This window comes from Protobothrops mucrosquamatus, unplaced genomic scaffold (assembly GCF_001527695.2).
Source record: "Protobothrops mucrosquamatus isolate PMUCROS unplaced genomic scaffold, P.Mucros_1.0 scaffold4, whole genome shotgun sequence".
Classification (NCBI taxonomy): Eukaryota; Metazoa; Chordata; class Lepidosauria; order Squamata; family Viperidae; genus Protobothrops; species Protobothrops mucrosquamatus.
In genome coordinates, this window is record NW_015386391.1 from 70,774 (window position 1) to 94,299 (window position 23,526).

At 48.6% G+C, this 23,526-nt stretch overlaps 1 protein-coding gene across 1 annotated transcript; it reads left to right on the forward strand.

Moving 5' to 3' along the window:
• Positions 1–7,105: 7,105 nt before the first annotated feature.
• Positions 7,106–22,277, forward strand: GABRA3 (gamma-aminobutyric acid type A receptor alpha3 subunit). Its single transcript, XM_029282932.1, has 9 exons — positions 7,106–7,194; positions 11,306–11,430; positions 15,038–15,105; positions 17,799–18,019; positions 18,382–18,464; positions 19,521–19,655; positions 20,316–20,468; positions 21,264–21,475; positions 21,936–22,277. The coding sequence occupies exons 1-9, from the start codon at positions 7,106–7,108 to the stop codon at positions 22,275–22,277; spliced, it is 1,428 nt and encodes a 475-aa protein (XP_029138765.1).
• Positions 22,278–23,526: the final 1,249 nt, after the last annotated feature.

The following is a 23,526-nucleotide window of genomic DNA, read 5'->3' on the forward strand; positions in this document are numbered from 1 at the left end:
GTAGAGCAAACTGTAAGAAGCTTTAAGCCCAAAGACGATCTTGCCAGACTATTATCACTCAGATGATGGACTAAGTAACTGTGTTGGTCATTTGTATAGAACACACCTGGTTGCAGCAAAACATATGAAAATTAGTGGAGCCAGGAAGGCAGCTGCCTCCGGGTGTAGTCTCAGGCCTCCTTCACACCCCATTTCTTGCCCATAATCTTCAGTATGTGGAGAGAGGAGCCTCTCTTACTGCTGCTCTGCCAGTTCAGAGATACTTTATTCTGCATTCTGTAAGACTACAACCTGAGTACTTCACTTTAAAGTAATTGTTGATATCAATATGAACAGCTACAGCAAATATTTAAAGTTCAGTTAGGTTTTTTTTTTTAAAAAGGAATGAAGTACCTAATCAGCTTGGATCACATTGACAGGGGCAGGCAAGTGTGCCAGGAAGCTTCATGAGATGATTGGGGAAGGAGAAGATGGGCTCAGGGTTCTGTTTTTCCCCTTTCTCCTTATGGACTCTTGAAAGTCCCAGGATAGCAAGCCTAATGCCTGTTGGGGAACAGCAATGGAGCCCCCCCCTCACAACTTCCAATGCAGATGGAGTATGTTGGTAACTGCAGCCGAGAATTGTTGCAAATGTCTGCAATAAAAACTAAACTAATTCTGTAGTAAACATTTCCGCTGCATTTTAAAATACTCCTTCCAAGCCAGTGCAAAAATTGCCTGCTCCATGCTGAGGCTAATCTTCTCAGAGGTGACAGACCATCCTCCAGGTAATGGGGGCAAAAATGGAGTTGGACTCTATGAAACGTGAAAACTGAAGTGCAGATCTGTCTTCCAGACCACCATGGTGAGGTGGGATCCATCTGAGTGAAGCAGTGGATGGGTTGCTATGGAGATTGACTAATGAAATCCTTGGCATTGATGAGCTTTGATAACGCAGCTAAAAGAAAAAAAAGCAACTCAGAGATGTATGTACATGGGGGGGAGGCAGTGAAAGAAGCAAGTTCCAAGTTGTGCTATCTTCTTAATAGGGGAGGGGACACACTCAGTGGTTCAGAAGTCTGTCAAGGGTCTTGCAGGGTCCCACTCTGATTGGGCAACATGAAAGCAACGGGAAGGTCTAGATGGGGTTTCCAAGATAGGATGCAGAAGGAGCACATCTACCCACCCAGGAAGCAACATCTTCCCAGGCTCAAACTCCTCCACAACTTCCTGTTTCTTTCACTCTTTCCAACTCCACAACATCCTCTTTCTCTGATGAGCAGGCTTTCCAGAGGGAAAAAGGCCTGCTTTTGGAACAGGCTAAGGTCCCATATTAGCCTGGCATCGCTGACTGCCTCCTCGTGCTCTGCTGCTGGGGTTCGGCTGTGCCTCAGGGTTCTTATGAAGCGCCAGGAGGAGGAAAGCCATCGGCTCCGCTTCTGTTTGGATGGGTTTCTCACTTGTGATACTGAAAATTGGCCATCGGCCATTGTCATCTTGGGGCATCATCTCTACTGGGCTTTGCCCCCACAACACATCTGGTGAGTTCCCCCACAACATATGGTGAGTCTCACATAATTTAGCATTCAGGGAAGGCCTTCAGCTCACTGGTGCTGAGCCCAACAAACAACTTGACTGAGGGTAGGAGAGGTCACGAAGCTTTCAGGGTATATCAGCCCATTCAGATCAAAGCATGAAGGACAAAGAGCACAGACTGTCCTAAGCAAACAGAAAAAGCCCCTGAGAAGTTCAAGTCCATGCAATATGTTCTTCCTCACAAAGTGAAAGTGATTACTCCTGTGACAATACAAGTTCTTGACCCAAATCTCCAATGCTTAAGTGTGAATGTTCTGAAAGTTATTTTTAAGAAACCTGTTAATTAATTTCTGAATCCTGCTTAATTAAGGCAGGGAGGGGGAGGGGCTGACAGTGAAACAATTTCCTAGTTGGCACCTTTTGTCTCAAAAGTGGTCAGGGATGAAAAGGAGGCAGTTGCAACTGTCCCGAGTGTGCTTTTCCTGTCATGCAGCTTTCCTATTACCAGTTTGATTCTGCTTTGTTACTGTTGAGATGCCGCCCTGAAAACCCTGCTCTGCAGATGGGGAGCTGGACAAAGCATCTCTTGTGGGAGCTTTCCACAGCAAACCCTGAGACCTGGGCACTTCACAGGGTCATCTCGGCAGAGCCTACCCACAAGTGGAGGCTCGCAGTGTCCCTGAAAGTCTGAATGGAAAAGAAAAATGTCAAGAGACCCAGAACTGGACTAGAGAGAGTTCCGGGCCCAGAAACAGAGGGAGATGAGACCCGTCTCACTGCCCTCAACATCCTCTCTGTTTCTTATCAGCAGGTGGAGGAAGAGAAGGAAGAGGTCAAAGAGCTTGGATCAAGTGAACTCCAAGGAAGCCCCTCGGCCACAGCAACATGCCCTGGGCTGGTTGTTCCACAAATACCGGCCTACCTGCTACTGGCTTCTGAATCAACTCACCCTCCTGTTATTGGGGCCAAAGAAAGCCAAAGCCCACCCAGGAGACCAGGGAGTTCCTCAGTGACTACCATCCCATGGAAGAAGAAAGGAGGGAGCAACTCTCCCAGCCAAAAAAGGGATGCCTGGGTACCAGAAGGATAAGACCACCCGGGCTCTGGCCATTGGTCCCTAAGCTCCCCACTCCCACCCACCCACCCACCCCTGAAGCTGCCAGCCCAAGCCTTGTCGTCTTCTGACTGCACAGGCTCAGATTTCACAAACGAAGATCAGCGCCCCCACCTCCATGCACCAGCACCTTCCCTTCCCAACACCTCCCTTTTCTCGAACTGCCTGACACCATTGTCAGAAGCGGCGGCGCCTCTTCCAGTCGGGACTCTTTGGCTTGATCTCGGCAAGGCGCCTCCTGCCCCAGGCCCTCCAGCAGTGCAGAACGGAAGAGTCCCGCCTGGCAGCGGGCCTGCTTTGGCCAACGAGCCACCTTATTTTCCCAGGGAGGCGAATTCCGATGGGACAACTTGCTGGGCTCTCACTGCGGGTGGCGTTCTGCCTCCGTCTGACCAACTGCTTCTCTGATCCGGGTCAGAGAAGGCACTTTCCCTGCTGGCGCTCATAAGATCGCCAAGCCCTCCTCCTGGAAAGGGAGGGGGAGGAGAGGCGCGAGGAGGAGAAATCTGTCGGCCGCGCCTCGCCGCCCTAACCCTCGCCGGTGTCGGAGGAAGACGGCCGCGGCTGCCGTCCCTGCAGCCGCCGAGCTCCCGAGAGCGCGCGAATTACGGTACTCGCAGCAGCCGAGGAACGCAGGTTCAAAGGCGCTCCGCTCCTTAGCCATTCGTCAGGCCGCCCCGCCCGCCCCTCTTCCCTCTCCAGCCACCCGCGAGGACAGAGCAGCGCCAGAGGCTTGCCGGTAGCAAGACCGAGCGGCGGCGGCGGCGGCGGCGGCGAGCAGGCGCCCATAGAGCCGCTCCGACAGCATTCCGGCTTCGGCAGCTCCGACGACGGAACTGAGCCTCGGCTCCTCGCTTCCTCTGCCCAAAGGGGCGTCTCGGATCGCCAGGACAGGCAGGTGCTGTTGATCGTCGCCGCACTTTGGGTCAAAACAGAAGCGCTGGGCGGCGTCGGAGGGGAGGGCAAATGTTGTCTGTGCGCGGCCCCTTTTCAAAGCCGGGCGATAGACGCGGAAACCGGCGGCCACGGCGGCCGGCGGCTTGCTATTCCCGTTGCGCGACCTCGAAGATCGGCGCCTGCAGCCCACATCTTCCTAACACACACCCGCCCCCGCCCAAGTTGCGCAGCGCCAGCAGCAAGCCGCGAGGGAAGCAGCGAGGGAGGGGGAGACCAAGGCCCCTCGGTCCTCTTTTTCCGGGCTACCGGCAGCTGGGGCAGTCGCGCGCCCGAGTTCCAGAGAAGGACAAAGGGCTGCGCGGCAGTGGGCGCGTTTCCCTCCGGCTGAGACGCTGCCAGCCAGCCAGGCGCCCCTGAATGCGCACAGCGGAGGGTCTTGCGGCGGGCTGCCCAAGGAGACGGGCGGAAAAACCGAGACAGCAAAGGCTAGCGGAACTCCCCTCTGCTGGGCTGCTTCATCAGAGAGGGAGCTGCGCGGGCAGGCTCCCGGCCTCCCCAACCCCCTTGCCTCTGTGGGGCTCTTGCCTCTCTAGCCGGCAGTGCTAGACTCCTCTGATTAATGGGCTGCAGCAAAGGACTGGCGGCGGGTGGGGGGAGGCGGGCGACCAAGCCCTCGGCCTCCGTGCTTGTGGGGACTTAACCAGCTGCGCGCTGCTCCAGGATCGGAACCAAGCGCTTATAGCGACGCTGACCTGCACTTCTCACTGCTGCCCGTCTCGCCATCTAAACGGACGGACGCGGCCGGGTGCGGTGTGCATTCTTTGCACCGGAGAGAGGCGCGCGAACGAGAACCCGGGAGGGCGCGGCAAGAGAGGAATGGTCAAGCCTCCCGTGCCCGCTGGGGACTTGTGGCGGGCAGGCCAAAGGGGCTTATTGCTGGGCTCCAGGCTTATTGCAGGCTCCGGGAATGGGCAGCTGGCAGTGTGCTCTCACTGTGTCCGCGGCGGTTTTTCTCTGCTCCAGAGCTCCGACTGGTTTTCAGACCTCCTCCCACCGAAGGTTGAAAGGGAAACGTCCCCGGCACCCGCTTCCCAGAGTCCCTGCTGCACAATCGCAGAGGCGACCTGGGGAGGCAGGCCCCCTGAGAGTCCCTCTCTCTCCAGGCCTGGCCTGGAGCAGAAGGTCACAGCTGTGTCCCCATGGCTTGGCTGGAGGGACAGTGAGTGCCAAAGCAATACGGATGGGCCCCTCCCTCCGTTTTGTGTCTAGGGAGCTTTTGCCAGCGCCACAGGGCGACAGGAGAGGCGCTTTACCCCCAATTTCTCTCCCCGACACTGGTGGCTGCCCTTTGCGAGGGAGCTTTCTCGAAGCCACCAGGTGCAGCCTGGCAGCCACCTACGGACAAGGCTACCAATAGCGCAAGATGCGCTGCCTGGAGTGGGGTCAATGACCACCACTGGCTTCCTTTCCCATGTGCCGAGTGTGGTAGTTCAAAAGCCACCTGCTGAGTTGCCTGACAGGCTGAGGCACAGAGGGGCTTGATACCTGCCAGCTTTCAGCAGCCTTATTTCTGAATGCGGGTCTAGAGGTCCTTTGGAACAGCCATAGCCCCACCTCTAAAAGGAGCCTGGCTGGCTGGTGACAGAGAGGGAGCGCCTCATTCCTCCCCTCCCCCCCAGTCTCAACAAAGAACCAAGCCACATGGGTTCCCAGCCAGCCACAGCTGGAGATGCCCTGCCCTACGCACGCACGCTCTGTATGTGTTTCCTCTTTCTTTGCCACTTCTCTTCTTGTAATTTCTTGTTCTTGATCCTCCTTTAGTTAAGCATGCCAATGCCTACCATATCACCAAGTTCATTTCCATTTCCCCCCACAAGTGACTCAGGCTTTGTTCTTACATTTCTCCTCCATCTCAGTTCTGCTGTGTCTAACCCATGGTGTTGAACATACAGACGGAGCTGACATAATTAGGCACACAGAGGGAGACGTTGTAGTAAATAAGGCAGCCATTTAATACGCCCCCTTTTCTACTAGCACGGCTGTTGCTGCTGCTGCTACTGCTGCAAAGCTCATTTTGTGGGCATCAGCAGATGCATGGTTGCATGTCACACAGCTGCCCACGAACACCTTTTACGTGAGTGCCTATGGGGAATGTTCAAAAGCAGGGGTGGCCATGAAAGACCCGTTTCTGTCATTTCTTTCACAAAAGCTAACTGAACAGACAACCTACTCAGGAGTTGCTGCAGAAACAGTGTCCTTTATTGTCTTGGGGCAGAAAGCCTGGCCGGCTCAGGGCTGATCTGCTTCCCCATCCCTTGTTCTTGCCTGATGTTAGGCTGAGCCTTCCAAGGGGAAACATTTCTGTTCAAACAAGGGATCGAGAAGCTCCAGCATTCTCCCTTTCTTGAGATGGGGCAGCTTTTCCAGGTCTGTCACTCTTCCCTTACTGAGGTGCCCATTTTGCTGCTTTAGCCTTATGTTTGTTTTTATCCCAGAAATACGTTGGTGTACACATTTCCATTACTTCAGGCTTACTTGTAAGCTGCTTCCCAAACATTTGTCCTGAGCTATTTCTCTTGGAGGTTCCAGGTAATGGAACTTGTTGGCTAATATGTATTTTCCAGAGCTATTTTCCAGTCCTGGCTGTCTGCCACCTTCTCCATAACCAAACCAGATAAAGCTTTCCATCAGATCTCTTTGCTCAAAAGAGCTAAAAAGTGATGAGAAAAACACAGTCTAGTCTGTTTAAAATGAATTCCAATCTAATAGTTTGCATGATAGAGCTGACAAGTAAGTTCTTGCCAACCATTTTCTTGAGATAAGATTAATTAAAACATGAGAAATGTAACCCTTTAATGTTCACTACATTTTACCCCTCCTTTGATTTATCTCTCCTAATTGCAAAGTTTTAGGTAAGAAAAGGGTAAAAATAAGATTGAGGAAAACCTGTAGAATCAGGAGAAATGAAGGTTGAGGCTAATGGAAATATGAAAAAGCATTACTTCTAAAAGAACCTTCTAAAAGTTCTTTGAAACTACTCACTAACATACAAAACTAACCTAAAACCAATAATTCTCTCACCAGCCTGAACTTGCTACTGCTCACCACTGTAATCCTCTTTCCTTCCTTCCTTCCTTCCTTCCTTCCTTCCTTCCTTCCTTCCTTCCTTCCTTCCTTCCTTCCTTCCTTCCCTCCCTCCCTCCCTCCCTCCCTCCCTCCCGGCCAATTGACCATTGCCAAAGATGGGGAGAACAGCATGAGAGAGTGGAGTATTATTTTCCTGGGCTGTCTAAAAATAACAGTCCAAACTCAACATTATTTAGGGACCATTGGCCACAAGGACCACTATAGGGAATTGACAGTGGCTAGCTGGACCTGGCTTTGTGCATCAGCCCCTATGACTCCTGCTTTCAGTCCTTTAGACCAAGACTCCAGAGAGGCTTTAGCTGGCCTTTCCCCGTGTGCCTTCTGTCTCCCCATCTCCCATCCTCAGCATCTTTCTGGCCTTGGTGACTCTCCCCTTTTCCTCTTTGGCAGGTGTGGAGTATCCGCTGGCAACCACGGCTGCACTGTAAAGGGATGGCCTTGAGGATCCTCTGGGCAAGGGCCTCCTTCTGCACCTCTAGCCTTGGAATTCTGCTCCTAGTCTACGCCCTGCCTGCTGAAGGGTAAGGTGGCAGAACGGGGGTCTCTTGTCTTAGCAGGGGCAGCTGAGTCATTCCTTCTGACCCAGCCATGACTTTTGGGAGGGAAGCATCAGCCTCCATTTGGACCCACATACTGGCCCCACAGGACTGATTTGCTTATTTGGAGGCTGGCTGGCAAATTGCTCTGCTCAGTTTTTACCCTTCCTGCACTAGAGGAGGGGTGATTCAGCTGTCTGTTGCAGGCTGAATTTACTGCCGGGTCAGTCCCCAAAGCTTCTCAGAGACTAATAATAATAATAATAATAATAATAATAATAATAATAATAATAATAATAATAATAATAATAATAATAATAATAATAATAATAATAATAATAATAATAATAATAGGACAGCTCTGCTGAGAGCTTTCTTGGGCCTCCCTTCATCATTTGCCATTTGCTGTCCATCAGGCAGAGCAACACAGAGTGGAGCGCCTAGGGTGGGGAGGCCACCAACAGCCCAGCCTCTTGTCTTTCTCACAGCCACAAGGGTAGAGGGGGCCAGGCAGTTAGGTTGCGGCCTCTTCTTGGCTGGACACCTTCAGGCAGAGGCCAGGGAGGCTTTAATCTGGATTTCTGCCCTGAGCAAGAGAGCAACGGATCTATGGATCCATGGGCTCTTCCCAGTGGTGGGATTCAGATATGTGAACAACTGGTTCTTTGTGTGGATGCCGCTTCCGAAAGTCCATTCTGGGCCTGGGCAACAAAAAATTAGCTACCGGTTCTGCCGAAGTGGTGCCAACTGGCTGAATTCCCCCACTGCCTCTTCCCACTCTGAATGCTGGAGAAGAAAGGGCTTCCAGGGTTTGTCATTTGGCCTTCCTTCTTGCATTTGTCCACGAAGATAATCTTGGCTGAACTTACAGTTTTAAACCTCTCCCTCCCTCCAATGTCACTCTGATGCATCTTCCTTCCTTCCTTTCTTCATTTCACATGCTCCCTACCCAACTCTGGGCAGCTTACAATGGCATATGGGGAAGGGTATTTGCATGTGGTGCATTTTTTGGCTGTGAATGTTTCTACCTGCTTTGCCTCACCCTCACCCACAAGAATTTGGACACGAGAGCATCATTATACTACAATGGATACAATAGTTCTTGTTTAAGATCTGTCTCATTTAGTGACCATGTGCAATTACAATAGTAATGAAAAAGTAAACTTGCAACCAATCCTCACCTTTACAACCTTTGCAGATCTGTAAAGCAAAGAAAAGTCAGATGCTAAGCATATTTATAGTTATAGTTACACTTGGCAACTGCTTTACTTAGTAGCTAAGTTGCTAGTTCCACTTATGATCACTAAATGAGGACTACCTGATTAAAGAAATCCTATTTCAAAATGAAACATAGAAACTCAGACTACTCGCCCCATCTCCACACCCAGAAGGCAGCGTGAGTAACAGGTGTGTGCTGGCGAGCAGGGCTTTTGCTCCTCTGCGGAACTGTCTGATCCTCCTCCAAGCTGCAGCAGGGGACAGGGGAGTGTGTGTGCGAAGGTAATGGAGATATGGGGAGGTTCTTATCCAGAGGAGACCTCAAGCTCCTGGGCAGCTCCACGAACAGCTGCCTGTGCCCACCATGTCCACTGAGTCAGGTATCAGTGGAGTGCCAGGGGGACTTTCTTGAAGGAAATATTCAAAAGCGCCCTAACAAGAGCAAGAGCAGAAGCATTCCTTTAGTCCCGGGAAAGAAGAGAACATTAGGAAGAAACTTAGGATGGCTCCTCCCTGAGTTACAGGGTATCAGAAGGATTGAGAGAAAGTCTATTAATAAAGTCTATCTTAATCAAACTTAGTTCTAATCTTCTTGGGGAATTTATTTCTTGGCTTAGACCAGGGGTGTCAAACTGCCGACCTGTGGGCCGGATGTGTTATGGCGAAACTGCGCCCACCCCATTGCTGGCAATAGAAAAAAAGTCACGACATGTCACATGACGTTGCAACTTGGACACCCCTGGCTCAGACGATCTTGAAGGGCTGATAGGCATCAACTCCCTTGACCAATCATCTCATAAAGGTACCATTCTCCTCTAGCATATACAATTCCCAAACTTGGTCTCCTCCAGCAACACCGCAAATTCACTTTCTCATCATAGACACAGCAGGAGAGAACCTTAGAGGTCATCTGGTCCAGCGCTTCAGCATTCTGCTAAAATATACTGATGGCTCTCTTCTTTCTCTCTTTGAAGACCTCTTGTGAAAGGGAACATACCACAGCCTGAAGTAACCTCTTTCACTGGTTGACAGCTCTTAACATCAGGAAATTCTTCTTAACATATAGCCTACTTCTTAGAACAGTGGTCTCCAACCCCCGGTCTGTGGATCAGTACTGGGCCACGGCATGCCAGCAATCGGTCCACACAAACAAGGAAAGCCCCATTCACAGGATGCAGGCAGCACACAAAACCACCACCCCTCCAGTCCACGGAAAAACCTCTCTCCATATAACTGGTCCCTGGTGCCCAAAAGGTTGGGGTCCTCTGTCTTGGAAGGTTCCACCCACAGTTTCAAGTTTTGCCCTCCAGGGCAACAGACAATGTCCATTATCTTCTGTATACTACCACATTAGATGTCACTTCGCAATGTGAAGTGGCACAATGGCTCCGCAGTTAAAGAGGCAGAGCTTGTCAGCTAGAAAGCTGAGAACCGGGGTTCGAGATACGAGCAACACACAACAGGGTGACCTCCTGTTCCTGCCCCAGCTTCTGCTCGCCTCGCAGTTTGAAAGCATGCAAATGTGAGTAGATAAATAGGTACCCCTTCAGTGGGAAAGTAACTGCAGTCCATGCGCCTCAGCGTATAGCCATGTTGGCCGCATGACCTTGGAAATGTCTTTGGACAACCCTGGCTCTCTTGGCTGAGAAACAGAGATGAGCACCACCCTCTAGAGCCAGAAACACCTGAACAGGGGAAGCTTTTACCTTCATACCATCACATCAGATGCCACTTTCTCAAACTAAATTTTCCATTAACCATTCTTCATAGGATTTGATTTCCAGTCCTCCCAGAATCATGGTAGCCCCCTCCCAACTTGCTCCAGTTTGTCAATATCTCTTTTAGACCGCAGTACATAATACTAAGCAGAGTATGAAAATTGGAGTTTATAAAAGCAGAATGAAGCTGGACGATTACTCCCTATATGCAGTTACAACAGGCCAAAATAGCACCTGCCTCACACAGCTGGTGCACATTCACCTTGTGCTCTACTAGAACAACTTTTTGCATGTTCTAAACCAGATCTCCCCATACTAAATACATGCACAAATGTGTTTGTGTACACACTCATATACACAAGTGCAGGACTTGATATATCTGCCACTAAATTTCATTCTGGGTTGGTTGTTTTTCTGTTTTTCTAGTTTTGTTTTGTTTGTTTTGTTTGGGAGGGAGGGAGGGAGGGAGGGAGGGAGGGAGGTCCCAGTGTAAAATATGTATAGAACTTTTTGAAATGTATTTTTCTCCCTAAACTGTTAGCCGGTCCCCCTAGTTTGTGAATTTGATCCCTTCAACCCATTCATCCAGGTCATCATTAATAGAGAGGCTGAACAGCCTAGGGCAGGGGTGTCCAAATCCTGGCCCGCAGGCCGGATACATCATAGCAAAACCCGCGCCCACCCCATTGCCGGCAATGGCAAAAAAGTCACGATACATCGCACACATCACCTGACATTGCAAGTTTGACACCCCTGGCCTAGGGCCCAGGATAGGGCCCTGCAGCACTCCAGCTGAGCCTCCCCAGCCAGCTGAAGTGATGCCATTAACAAGCACTCTTTGGGTGCAGCTAATTGTAAGTCCATCTAACCGAAGCTTCACCTAGCCCAGATTTTACCATGTTATTAATGATGTTGTCTACAGTAAACTGCCTTTGTCACTTTATGCAGGAGTGGAAGTATGGAGAAGATTATGCCAGCAGGTCTTTGGGACTTACCTGAAATCTGTTTAGACAGAGTCTGGGAGAGTCAATCATCATCCAAGTCCTCCTCAGATGTGTTGGATGGAGACTTGTCCCAATATGTCTGACTCCCCTAAAGAGATAAGATGTGATAAATGGAGGTGTGTCTTGATTTTTTTCCCATCTCTGTTGTCCTGACAGACTAGCCCAAAAACATGGACCTGATATCATTGATGATGACAGCAAAGACAACATAACCATCTTCACACGCATCCTGGATCGTCTGTTAGATGGCTATGATAACCGACTGAGACCTGGTCTCGGAGGTAAATCCATTTTACCTGTGTTTTCTGTGGTTTCTTGACGTCCATAAACTAAAGAACTATTTCAAGTTTCTTTGCATCCTTTGTATATGAGATGTTTCTGTTATTTGAATTTAGATACAACCAGCTCTTGGTGGCTTACTTTGTTCTGTGCCCATGGAGCAGCTGCTCCTACCTGGGGGGAGGAGAGGCACTGAAGCCTTCAGCAACACAGCCTGTGGGTGCAGTGCTGGCCGTGCAGGGCATCCGCTCTCTTCTTCTACTTCAAGTTGCACCTGCACTTGTCTGGGCAGGTGTTCTGGAGCTCTCTGATCATGGGCGAGAAGTTCCTCCTTGAAGAACTAGGAACAAGGCACCTCCATCTTGATGTTCTGTGAAGCTGGGAGAGATCAGGGGTCACTGTGGTTATCTCACCTGCTCTTTCTTGTCTACAAGGTGCAGTCCAAGTCACTGGCAGGACCAGCAAAACCATTGCCAAGCTCTGATTCTCCGAGTCATTTTTACACAAAACTGGTTTGCACTTAATTTTGAATTGATGGGGATTTACATTCATCCAGTAGTGTCTGGGATGTATGCTCTTCATCTCTTTTATAGTCAATCTATTTCTGTAATTCAGAACACTATCCTTCTTTCTTTCCAACTGAAGCATGGCTGCAAGTTCTTTGAATTTTAAAATTAAGCAGACTTAATTTTAGAAAATCAGCCTTTCAAAAAGCATTTTTCCACATCAATTTGGGCTTTATAAGTCATATTTTACCATGAATCTGTCCAATATTCAGTGGAATGGTGGTAATGCATCGGGTTAGTTATTTCTTCTAAAGCATATTCCCACTATCCAAATTGCATCAAGCTGTAAAATATGTGTTGTCACAGTGCAGTCCAACATGGAAGGGACGGTAAAGCTGGCTCATGTTATTAGTTATGCAGCTAGCCTCTTGGCCACCACTGAGCACTATTCCCACTCAAGAGGAAAGTGTCAAGCTGGTGCAACTCTACAAAGAGAAGGATTAACATGGCCAAAATATCTGGGCTTTTCCCTAACTCTCCACCAGAAGATCAGGTGCTCTTCTCAGTGCTGATCCCGCTCCTGCCTCAGTTGCATTTGTTCCCAGCCGCCAATGATGCTTGATTTTCCTCCAAGGTGACAAAGCTTAACAGAGTTTATGTAACTTAAGTTTGTCCTTGGATGTGGCAGAGTAAGGGGAAAACATTGCTTAAATGCCAATGCAACAAAGGATGACTTAAACCTCTCTCATGGATGGGCTGGGCCCCTATTGCTGGCCAAGGCATGCATGACTCCAAAGCTGTACGGTCTATCTAGCATAGCCATCTCTTTCTGCTCCCTGGCAGTGCTTCCCCTCCCCTGTCCCCCAGCCCCAAAAGGGAAGGCTGGATTTTCCATTCCTTTTTTGCCCTGGGCATCGTGTCTGGGGATGAGCAAGGTTTGTTCTCCTTTTCTGCATTGCCACTAATAGAGCTCCACTCGGGGAATTTCTATTTTCCTGCCTCTAGGAGAACAGAGGGGTCTGTCTGGCTTCCTCAATTCTGTCATGGCAACATAGCTGCTCACTCGAGAGCGATCCTGAGAATTAATGGACAAGGTTGGCCTACCCTCACAATGTGGGGAAAGGCTTATGTGGAGCCACAGGGGGAGCACATTGATTGCAGCTTTCTAAACCTTTGCCTAGGCAGTGAGGAGGGGCTTGGCATCTTTGAGCAAGGGTACTCGCTAGTCCACCCTCCATACCTCAAGCTTCCAGTCTCACTCCACATCCTTGTCAAGACTCCCCTTTGTGCAAACCTCCTTTCTTTTCTCACCCAGAGAGAATGTTTAGGGAAGAACTGTAATTTTGGGTGCCTTCTACCTGGGGAATGGTGCAGCTCACTTGGCTGTTGCTAAAATAAAGGAAGGCTGGTTACCTGACTGGAAGTTGCAGGCCATGTGCTAGAAAGGAAGTAGACGTGGTGGTGGTGGAGGAGGAGGAGGAGGAGGAGGAGGAGGAGGAGGAGGAGGAGACACCCCTCCCAGGTTTGGTCAGGACCACAGAGGGCAGTTAGGCATGAGCTCAAGCTCCTTCCTACTCACCCTCCCTCCCTTGCCTCCCTTCTGGAGCACTCCTCTGCTGGGTGGGAGATGCTTCTTCGGGTTCCCCACACAGACACACACACACACACACACACACACACACACACACACACACACCCATTGTGGGAGGGTTGCAAAAGAAGAATGGCAGAGCAGAACTGGAGCAAAGCAGAAGCTGTGGGGCTAGGGGATCACCTGAGCTGCCTACTTTGCTCCAGAATGAGCCAGAGTCATTGGCTGCCCTGGGGAAAAGGCCAGAAACTGGCAAACCGGTGAGACCAAATGAACTGATCTTCATCTGGTTTGTACCAGGCTCAAAGTTGGAGTTTGCTCTCCATGGCCCCAAGCGAGAAAGAGGGAGCCTGCATGACGCTGTCATCAGAGCATGGGCTAGAGGGGCTCTATATGTCAGAGGCAGAGACTACAAATAAGGAAGCAAATAACATGAGTAAGTGCACCTCTGCATGTCCAGGTTGTCTGTCTAGGAATCCCTCAATTGCCCAAGAGGCAGCACTGAGAGAGGAAGCCAAAATATGTTGCCACCGTGCTTTGAATTAAAAAGTGTGGTGCTTTCAAGGGTGGGGGAGAGGCTAGCAAGAACGGACTTGATGAAAGTAAGTTCTCTGTGCCAAAAATGTCTCTATGAAAGTGGCACAAAACAGGGAAGGTACCTCTTCAAGAAGTCCAATACGTATCACTGGGATGACTTGGATTCAAAAGGAATGGGAGAGAAAAAAGACACACAGACTTAAGCCGCCCCTTTCACTGTAAATTTTGGTCTCACCAGGCATAACAGGTCTTTTATGGCTGCTTGAATATAGTGTCAAAATGCAAGTAGTTGCCAAACCTTCAGAGGCCGCAGGTTGAGGGAGATACTTAACTGAAAAGGTGATTGGCCTCTTTTCAAGGGAATGGCTCTTCTTACTTGTGGGAAGGTTATGTGGATGGAGGGCAAACACCTGAAGGGGGGTCCACGTAGAAGAGCCCTTGGCTTGAAGTACTGAATGGGGAGGTGTTAATGGGTAGCCCCGTGGCCTGCCTTGGGGGTATGGAAAGTCCAGGTCCAAATCTGCAGGCCCCTTATCTTGCTGGGACAGGACTGCAGCCCATCCCATTGCCTGGCTTAAATATTGAATTAATTAATCAAGTCTCCAAAGCAGTCTTCAGCAGCAGCCCCATGTGAAGCAACTGCTTTAAGCAATATGTAGCCTGTGCCATTGAACAGAATTTGGAAACATTATTCTCGGGTGAATGCTGATGGCATGACAGGAGATCCATGGATCACATCATGTGTGTGTGTATAGAAATCCTATAAAATTAAAATGCATAAAAATGCAATTTTCTGTTTGAATTAAATTCTATATCTGATTTACTTTCAAGGCATAGGATTATTTTAGACATCAAAGGATGCCCCAAAGCATGGACATTTCAAACAAAAGACAAGATGCTAATATTATATCAAGATATGTTTGCTCTGTAAATACAACTCATTTTCAAAAGCTATCATGTGTTATGTTGTTTCAGATACAGTAACTGAAGTCAAAACCAATATTTATGTGACAAGTTTTGGCCCTGTCTCAGACACTGACATGGTAGGTGATGCTCTGTTACATCCACATTTCCTGAGGGATAGGGATGCTCTCAGCTGGCAGAGCAGCATTGCCTTAAAAAATATTTTGATATTATGGCGTCTCCTTTCCCAAAGGTCTGCCTGCAGTTGGATTTTAGAGGGAGGGATGGGGAGCAATAGTGGGGTGATTCCCAGCAGGGATCCATCAGGTTCCAAGGACTGTTCTGAAGGTTGGGTAGGTGTTGATGGGCTCGGTAGGACCAGAGGGAATGGCCTCCCAGGGGCAATGGAAGAATCCTCCAGGTCCCTGGAGCTAAACTATCAATTTGACTTCTGACCCAGAAGAGCGGATTGGCAACGGTTGCCCCTGGAGGTGCCATCTTTGGTTGGCAGCAAAGAGGTCAGTGGGGCTCCAGTTTCTGGTGGGAAAGAGAAGGGAAGGGAAGGGAAGGGAAAGAACTGGATATCCCTTGAATGGAAATAGGAATCAGATAGCTGAGATCTGAACATTCAGGAAATAAAATCCCATTCATGAGAAGAAAACAGGACTAGTTTTCCATGCGCTCTTTTTGGAACTATGGTGGGGATTCTTCCTGGGATTCTCCAGCTAATACAGACTGAACCTGCTGGAAGACTGGAATTCTCTGGTTTCTTTGGGATTGCAAGCCTCACTTCCTCTGGCCCAGGGAGAAGCTCTTGGCCGAGACTGCTGACTCATTGGCACGTATTTACTGGGATCCAAGCCTGCCTTCTTCCTGAGTCAAGGGAACGGATTTTGGCTCCCTGGGGTCTCTCAGTCTGGGCCTGTAGGGTGAGACGTTTGAGTCCCTCCTAAGCCACCAGCCCTGCTCAGTCTGCCTGAGGCCTACAGCAGTGTAGGCCCCTGGTTTAACGGGCTTTCTCCAGGCCAGCATAGTTGCTCTGTTTCTATAGCTGATCTCCTTTTTGAAAACGAAGAACGAAGGAATCTCCGCTGCTGCTCTGCCAAATGGGTGACTCAGAGCACCTGATCTATAGGGTGGTGATCAGGGTGCTAAAGCATCCAAAGTCACCCCAGGTTTGTAAATCAGGCACTGCAAACCATCCTGGTGAGGGATCAGGGTGAGAGGCAGTTGGCTCAGTGCAGGGTAGATTCAGGGTTGCCTCAGTTTAAAAGCAAAAGCTTCACTTTCACACCCGATCAGGAAGCTCCAAAGTCTGAACAGCTGCCTCCCTTGCAAAGAAAGTGAATTCCGTTTCATTTTGGACTGTTGTTCTCTCTCTCTGTCTCTCTCGGTCTCTGTCTGTCTGTCTGTCTCTCTCTCTCCTCCATGATAACTGCCTTATTGTTGCATGCTAAGCCAAGAACCCTAATATATTCAATCATTCCACCTTCAGGGAGTACCTTGTCATTACTATAAAGTTAAGCATATTTGATTAAGGGAGCATGTATAATGAACTGTGAAGAAAGGAGAAATCAAAGTAGTTGAAAATGAATTGCATTTTCTACTACTACGTGATCTTACAAAATTTACTCGTAAAGTCGAATGCAAGTGTTTGCTTCAGTTCTGCACAAATCCTCCTCCTTAGCCAGTGCACCTCATCCATGGATCTTCTTTTGGCGGCCCCTTTGTCCTCCCCTCCCTCAGGGGAGCGGCCAGAGGCAGGAACCGGCTGACGAGGGAGCAGTCTTTCCCTTCCAAGGGGCTGTGGACCCTGGGGGCCAGCTAAGCTTTTCTGGGGAAAGGGAGGGAGCAACTGCTGCTGTGGCTGGCAGCGCTCTGCATCCATTATCATTAGTGCTCCTTGCCACATGATTGTTGCCATGGCAACTGCTGGGAGGGGGGTCAGTTTTTCTGCACTTGTTGCTGGGCTTTTTCTCCTTCTGACGACGGAGGGGGGCTTGGAAACACCCAGAGAAAAGCTGTGCAGCATATCCTCCTGAGCCTGCATGGCCCTGCAGCCCAGACCAGAGTGAGGGTTTAGGAGGAGAAGGCTTGATGATTGCCCCCTCCCAAGTAAACTGGCTTCTGGGAAGAGCAGCTGATGTTCTGCCAGGATCCTGTGATCTTTTCCTCCAGCTGCTTCCACACCTAGGGCAAAATCCTGCACGGACCCTTCCGTGCTCTGAGAGGAATCCAGCAACTGGGCCTCTCCTGAGGCCTCTTACTATTTTACTGCTCCTGCCAGTCATTTTTGTTCCCAAGAAAGTCTGAAAAGTGAGCACTGCACCCGCAGCCTTCTCTGCACTTGAGCTGCTTCTAGGGACAAGAGCATAACTAGGGCGCCCCTGAATGACTTTGGATTCCTTTAGCCATCCCGCCGGCCCCAGGGCACATCAGTCAAGTTAGGGCAGCGCTGAGACAGCACAACAGTTGCAGTGGCAGAAGCTGCCTGCAGTAAAGCTGACAGGGCAGAAGTGACCAGGGTGGGGGGCAGGAAGGCAGGATCATGAGTGGTCTCAGGGTGCAGGACAAGTGGACCGCAATGTATGATGCTGGGGTGGTGGCACAAAAGATCTCTTTGGGTTCTTCACTCTGTGGGGCTCTGAGGTGCTAATTCTGCTGTGAACAGCCAAGACCAAGGCAGACATTGAACAGAGGGCCCTGGAGGCGTGTGCCATGGTTTCCCCTTGTGAAGTCTGTTGGATCCAGGATTCTTCTTTATTGTGGGCAGGGCCAAGAGAGGGCCTGCTCCTCAGGCAGCCTCATCTTCAGCTCCTTTTTTCACCGGCAGGAGTACACCATCGATGTCTTCTTCCGGCAATCCTGGAGAGACGAGCGGTTGAAATTTGATGGTCCAATGAAGATTTTGCCCTTGAATAACTTGCTAGCCAGTAAGATCTGGACCCCAGACACCTTTTTCCACAATGGAAAGAAATCGGTGGCACACAACATGACCACACCAAACAAATTGCTTCGATTGGTGGATAATGGCACTCTCCTCTACACCATGAGGTGAGCTGGGGTGTCTGGGGTTGGGCGTCCCTGGGGTTGAGACAGAGGTGCCCTGCCAGAAGCCCCTTCGGCCTCGATGGAAGGGAGACCCCTGCTTTACCTGCACCATTGCTGTGACCCTGGAAGCAGCAGGAGGCAACCTCAGATTGGCTGCTGAGCGGTCAGATGGGGGAACTGGATTAGCCCCTGCTTCCCATGGAGCTTCCCTCTCAATGCCACTTGCAGAATATGACAATGGGCTTTGGTACACTCCATCCCACAATGTCGTGCGCCTTAGTGGAGTAGCGCTAAAGGGCTCGCCATAGGCCTCAGGGCTAAATCCTGGGAGTCTCCCACCTGAAAGCGGCCCCTCTGCCTTGCAGACTGACCATTCATGCAGAATGCCCCATGCATTTGGAGGATTTCCCCATGGATGTGCACGCCTGCCCATTGAAGTTTGGGAGCTGTAAGTACTCCATTGTTGTTCTCTAGCTTGAAGGGGAGGGAGGCTTTTGCCCACTTACACTTGCGTAGGTTGTGATGGCATCACAGTCTGCATCTACAAATCAAATTGAAAACTGGCCCGCTCCTACTTCTTCTGATTTAAGAACTGAGGAAGCTTCTTGGGTGAGAAGCGAAATGTTTTCTGCCAGGGAATTGTGCAGCAGCTGTCCACATGAAGTTGGAGACACTGACAAAAACTTGTAGTTTTATATAAATATATAAATATATTACATTTATACAAATATAAATACAAATACAAATATTTGTATGTAAAATACAAATATTTTACATTTATATTTACAGCAGACAAGATAGTCAGGAACACAGGAGCATCATGGGCTAAACCATTAGACAGTATACAGAGCACACATACTGTAAGAAAAAAGGCAGGAAGAAAGAGACGCTTCCCCCCTTTACACCCACAGCAACCGATCACAGTGCTGGTTGCCTAATGCAGGAGCCAGCACTCTCCAACCAATCAGCTACCACTCTGTGTTCTGGCCCATTGCACACTTTACTGTTCCAGCTACCAAATTTAATATCCTAACTTTTCCAAGAAGAATCCAAGAAAGTCCTGTTGCCTTTTGGAAAAAGCAGCTTTGGGACCTCACCTTTACTTTGCTCAGAGTTTCTATGGGGAAGGCAATCTTGCAGAAACCCTGAGTTGTATGGGGCTTTGTAGGTCATGAGCAGCAGCTTTTCATACCCAGCATTTCTGTTCCAATGGTTGTAATGTAATAAGTACTATATAGAGGCCACTGCATTTTGCAGCAGTTGGAAGTTATTTATTTAAAACATCTATATAACCACTCTTATAACCAACTCAGGGAGGCCCACAATCCAAAGGTTTGCAGGTGATCATCAAGTAGAGCCCCATCTAGAGTGAATTACAGCAAGGCAAAGACATCTTCTTTAGTGCAACCCCCTCGGGATGAGGTTGCCACTAGTCCACCAACCAAAGCTGGACAAAGGCCTTCTGGGCATAGCTTCCAGCTGTTCTGTAATTTTTCCTCCATAGATGCCTACACCACGACAGAAGTCATCTACACTTGGACTCTGGGAAAAGTGGAGGTGGCTGAAGGTGGCTCCCGCCTCAATCAATATGACCTCCTTGGCCATAATGTAGGAAGAGATTCCATTGAATCTAGCACAGGTAATTCGGATGCCTGAAGGCAACAAGAAGCAGAGTTAATGCAGGCTGTAGGAATAGAGATCACTTTTATAGAGGGTTAAATGGGGGAGCAGTTTTGGGGAACTTACTATTGGATAATCCAATGAACAGCATGTTTGATTTCCATAGGGATTATATTTGTAACACATGGTCCTTTTTGTGGTAAGGAAAAGAAAAAAAGCCTTTACTCCTGTGCATCTAAGCTCAGGGGCTGTCTGGTCCTGTCACTATCAGAAGAAGGCAGGACCATGCAAGGAAATTTGTACCAGTATCTTAGGGCAATAATTCAAGTAGTTTAAGCATGTGAACCAATTCACTGAGTAGACTTGATGACTCCACCTGGTTTCATGGAAGGAGACTGTAGAAGACCCTGAGAAGGGCATTGCCAGCTATTTCATTTCCCTAGAGAGATGGCATCACGATTTGTGACCAAAACAGAATTTTTACAAAACAATTACAGATGTGGTATGTGAAAGGCAGATCGTGAAGATATAGATGTAGATGCACCCCAGTCGTTAACTGCAGTTGGTCACTCCAGTGAGCAGTTTTACTGGACATTTATAAAGATGGCAGCTGAACTAACACATTGCTGCCTGGCCACAAGATGTTAGTATCACTGTATTGTGGCCTTTCTCTTTCCAGGGACCTACATTGTAATGACTACTTACTTCCATCTCAAGCGCAAGATCGGATACTTTGTGATCCAGACTTACTTGCCCTGCATCATGACAGTCATTCTGTCCCAGGTTTCCTTCTGGCTCAACAGGGAGAGTGTCCCAGCCCGAACAGTGTTTGGTGAGTGTGTCCTGGGGCAGGCTGCAGGGAGAAGAGAGCCAGCAGGCACTCACAGCCTGGGCCTTTCTGTCTTACTTGCCTGGACACTCTGCCTGTCCTCCTCCTCCTCCTCCTCCTCCTCCTCCTGCTCATCTTCCTTGTCCTTCTTCTTCAGAATGAAAAGACAATCACAAGAAAAATGCATTATAAGACCAGGAAAAGCCAGTGTCAAAATTGACCCTTATATAAGTGCATAGGCTGCCTTGGGAAGTACAAACTGAGATCCTTGTTATGTGGACGTATGTAAAACTATCAGATACTTATTGTGTGGGGTTCTGTAGAGTTCAGCACTCTCTCCCTCCTATTTAGCATTTACATGAAGTTGCTTATGGAGGTTGTTTTTATTGTTTTTAGATTGGATGGGGTTTTTAACTATTATTGTGTTGTACACCACCCTGAATCATGTGTCTGTGAGATGGACAGCTATTATATATGAGTATGCTAATTAATTAATTAAACAAATAAATAATAAAATACTCTATAACACCAGCATTTTAGATTCATATTCAAAATCGTAAGGATCATTTATTAGAAGACATTATTAATATAGCAGATAAGCAGTGCCCGAATTTATTGTTCATTATAGAGGTTTTCAAACCTCGTTGATGCTGTATTTTGAAAGACTGATGTGTGACTTTCCAATTTATGGGGGAAAAAAACAAGACAAAACAAAATCCTACTAGTCCGAACAGAGGAGAGCCTAAGGGTGGAAGCCAGCCTTCTTCAGCTGCCTCTGATCTGTTCTCCTTTTCACAGGCGTCACTACAGTGCTGACCATGACCACCCTGAGCATCAGCGCACGAAATTCCCTCCCCAAGGTGGCTTACGCAACAGCTATGGACTGGTTTATGGCAGTGTGTTATGCCTTCGTCTTTTCTGCACTGATTGAATTTGCTGCCGTCAATTATTTCACTAAGCGCAGCTGGGCCTGGGAGGGCAAGAAGGTGCTGGAGGCTCAGGAGATGAAGGTGAGAAAGGAGGGGCAGAGGGCATCAGAGGAGCCAGGGCTTAGTGACCCAGAGAAATTCTGGCCATGTTCCCACAATTTAAAAAGCTACAACTTGCTTAACCCCAAAAGGGAATGGTGCAATTGCGATCCAATTGGCCACCATTCTTTTTGTCATGGTAGTTTAAAGAGGACAGTAAATACCAAAGCTCTTACATTTGCATCAGAAAACACCACCAAGAGAGGGTATCCAATTCTAAATATTAGAAGTTCATTTCTGAAGGGCCTGGATTCCAGGAGATGCTCTGTTTCAAAAGATTGTGCCCTGCTGGCCCCTTCTCTTCCAGAATGGAGATCCATGTTAGGGCCAAATCAGAGCAGAGGCAGCCCTTTTTCTCACCCTTCCAGAGGCAAATATCTCTGGATGCACTTGCATCAATCCCACCAGGCCATTATCTCATCTTCTTTGCTTCTCTTCTCAGAAGAAAGAGCCAGCCACATTGGCTAAGAAAACCAACAACACTTACAACATTGTGGGGACCACATACGCTCTCAATATCACCAAGGAGCCTACCCTCCCAACCATTGCCAAGAATGCAGCTGCTCCCACAGCCACACCTGCTGCTGTGGTGGTCCCCCCTGTCAAGTTGCCCCGATTGGAAGAGAAACCTCTGGAGAATAGGAAGACCTACAACAGTGTCAGCAAGGTAGACAAAATGTCTCGCATTGTCTTTCCAGTCTTGTTTGCCATTTTCAACATGGTGTACTGGGCAACGTATGTCAACCGGGAGTCAGCCATCAAGGATATGATCCCCAAGGATTGAAAGTAGCTGTGCACCCTCCATATGTCCATGCAATTCCGGACAGAGGAGCCCGGGGGGGTGCTTTGGTCCCCCTGCTGATACTATAATCATTTTTACCTTTTATTATGATTAATATTATTCTGCTGATTTCCTTCCTCTCCTATGTGAACCAAACTGTGATTTTTAAAAAAAAACAACAAAATCAAGAATGTTATTGGATGTATTAAATTTACTGTTTGGGGCAGGGGTTGTCCCTAGGAGACGCACAGGGAAACGGGTGTCTATCTTTGAGTCTGATGTCTCTCTGCCCCAATCTTGTCTACTCCTCTCCATTCTGCCAGGAGCCAGCTTCCTGTCTTGCTCATCCTGTATGAGACATGCCGAGGGGCTCCTGATGCCCAAGGCCTCTGGGTAGCTGGGGGGGGTGGGTTTCTCACTGGAGTGCCTGGGGTTTCAGTGACAAAGATGTCCCTCGTTTGGAAAACAAGTTAGGTCCCCTTGGAGCAACTTGGCCATTCAGAAATTGTGATGAGAGCAGAAGGGGTAACTTTGGCTAGCAGACAGATCTAGGACAGCCACTCACAGAGTCTGGGCAGGTCCTGGACTCAGTACTTGCATGTGCTCACGAAAACTGCTAGGATATAACAGGAACAGCAGGTGTCAATACTGATCAGTTGTCTATTTCAGGAACTTTGCAATTTTATCATGACAGACTTTGTACTCCATGGGATATTTTTCTGAATTCTTCACTGGACCTATGGTTCAGAATTATTTGTTTCTGGTCATATACAGTAGCAGTACCTATATATAGCAGATTTTATTATCTGTTGTTATCTAAATTGGATTTTGAAATTTTGTGAATATTACATAAGCTTAATTGGCTGTTCCTTCAGATAAATTATTTTTTTATTTCTTTTATTAAGCCATGCGCATGGACAGGTGTGCACATTAAAGCATAGTGCACCATGGTTTCTTGAGAATGCATTTGTGGAATGAATGGATCAACATATGCATTTCAATTTTATTTCATCATCAATATACATATGTGATAAATGTGCACTTACAGTTTTTTAAAATATTGCAAGTACACAAGGAGCATCTGGGCTTATTGGAAGCATCTCCTCCTCCTGTGAAAATGAGCAAATCCTCTGCAAGCCTGAACTGCTTCCTTCTGAAAATAAGAGAAAGAGGCGGATCCACCTTTCAGTTTAAAGAATAAACTGAAAGGAGGGCAGACACTGTCCCATCTTCTGGCCCTCCAGCCAGCAGG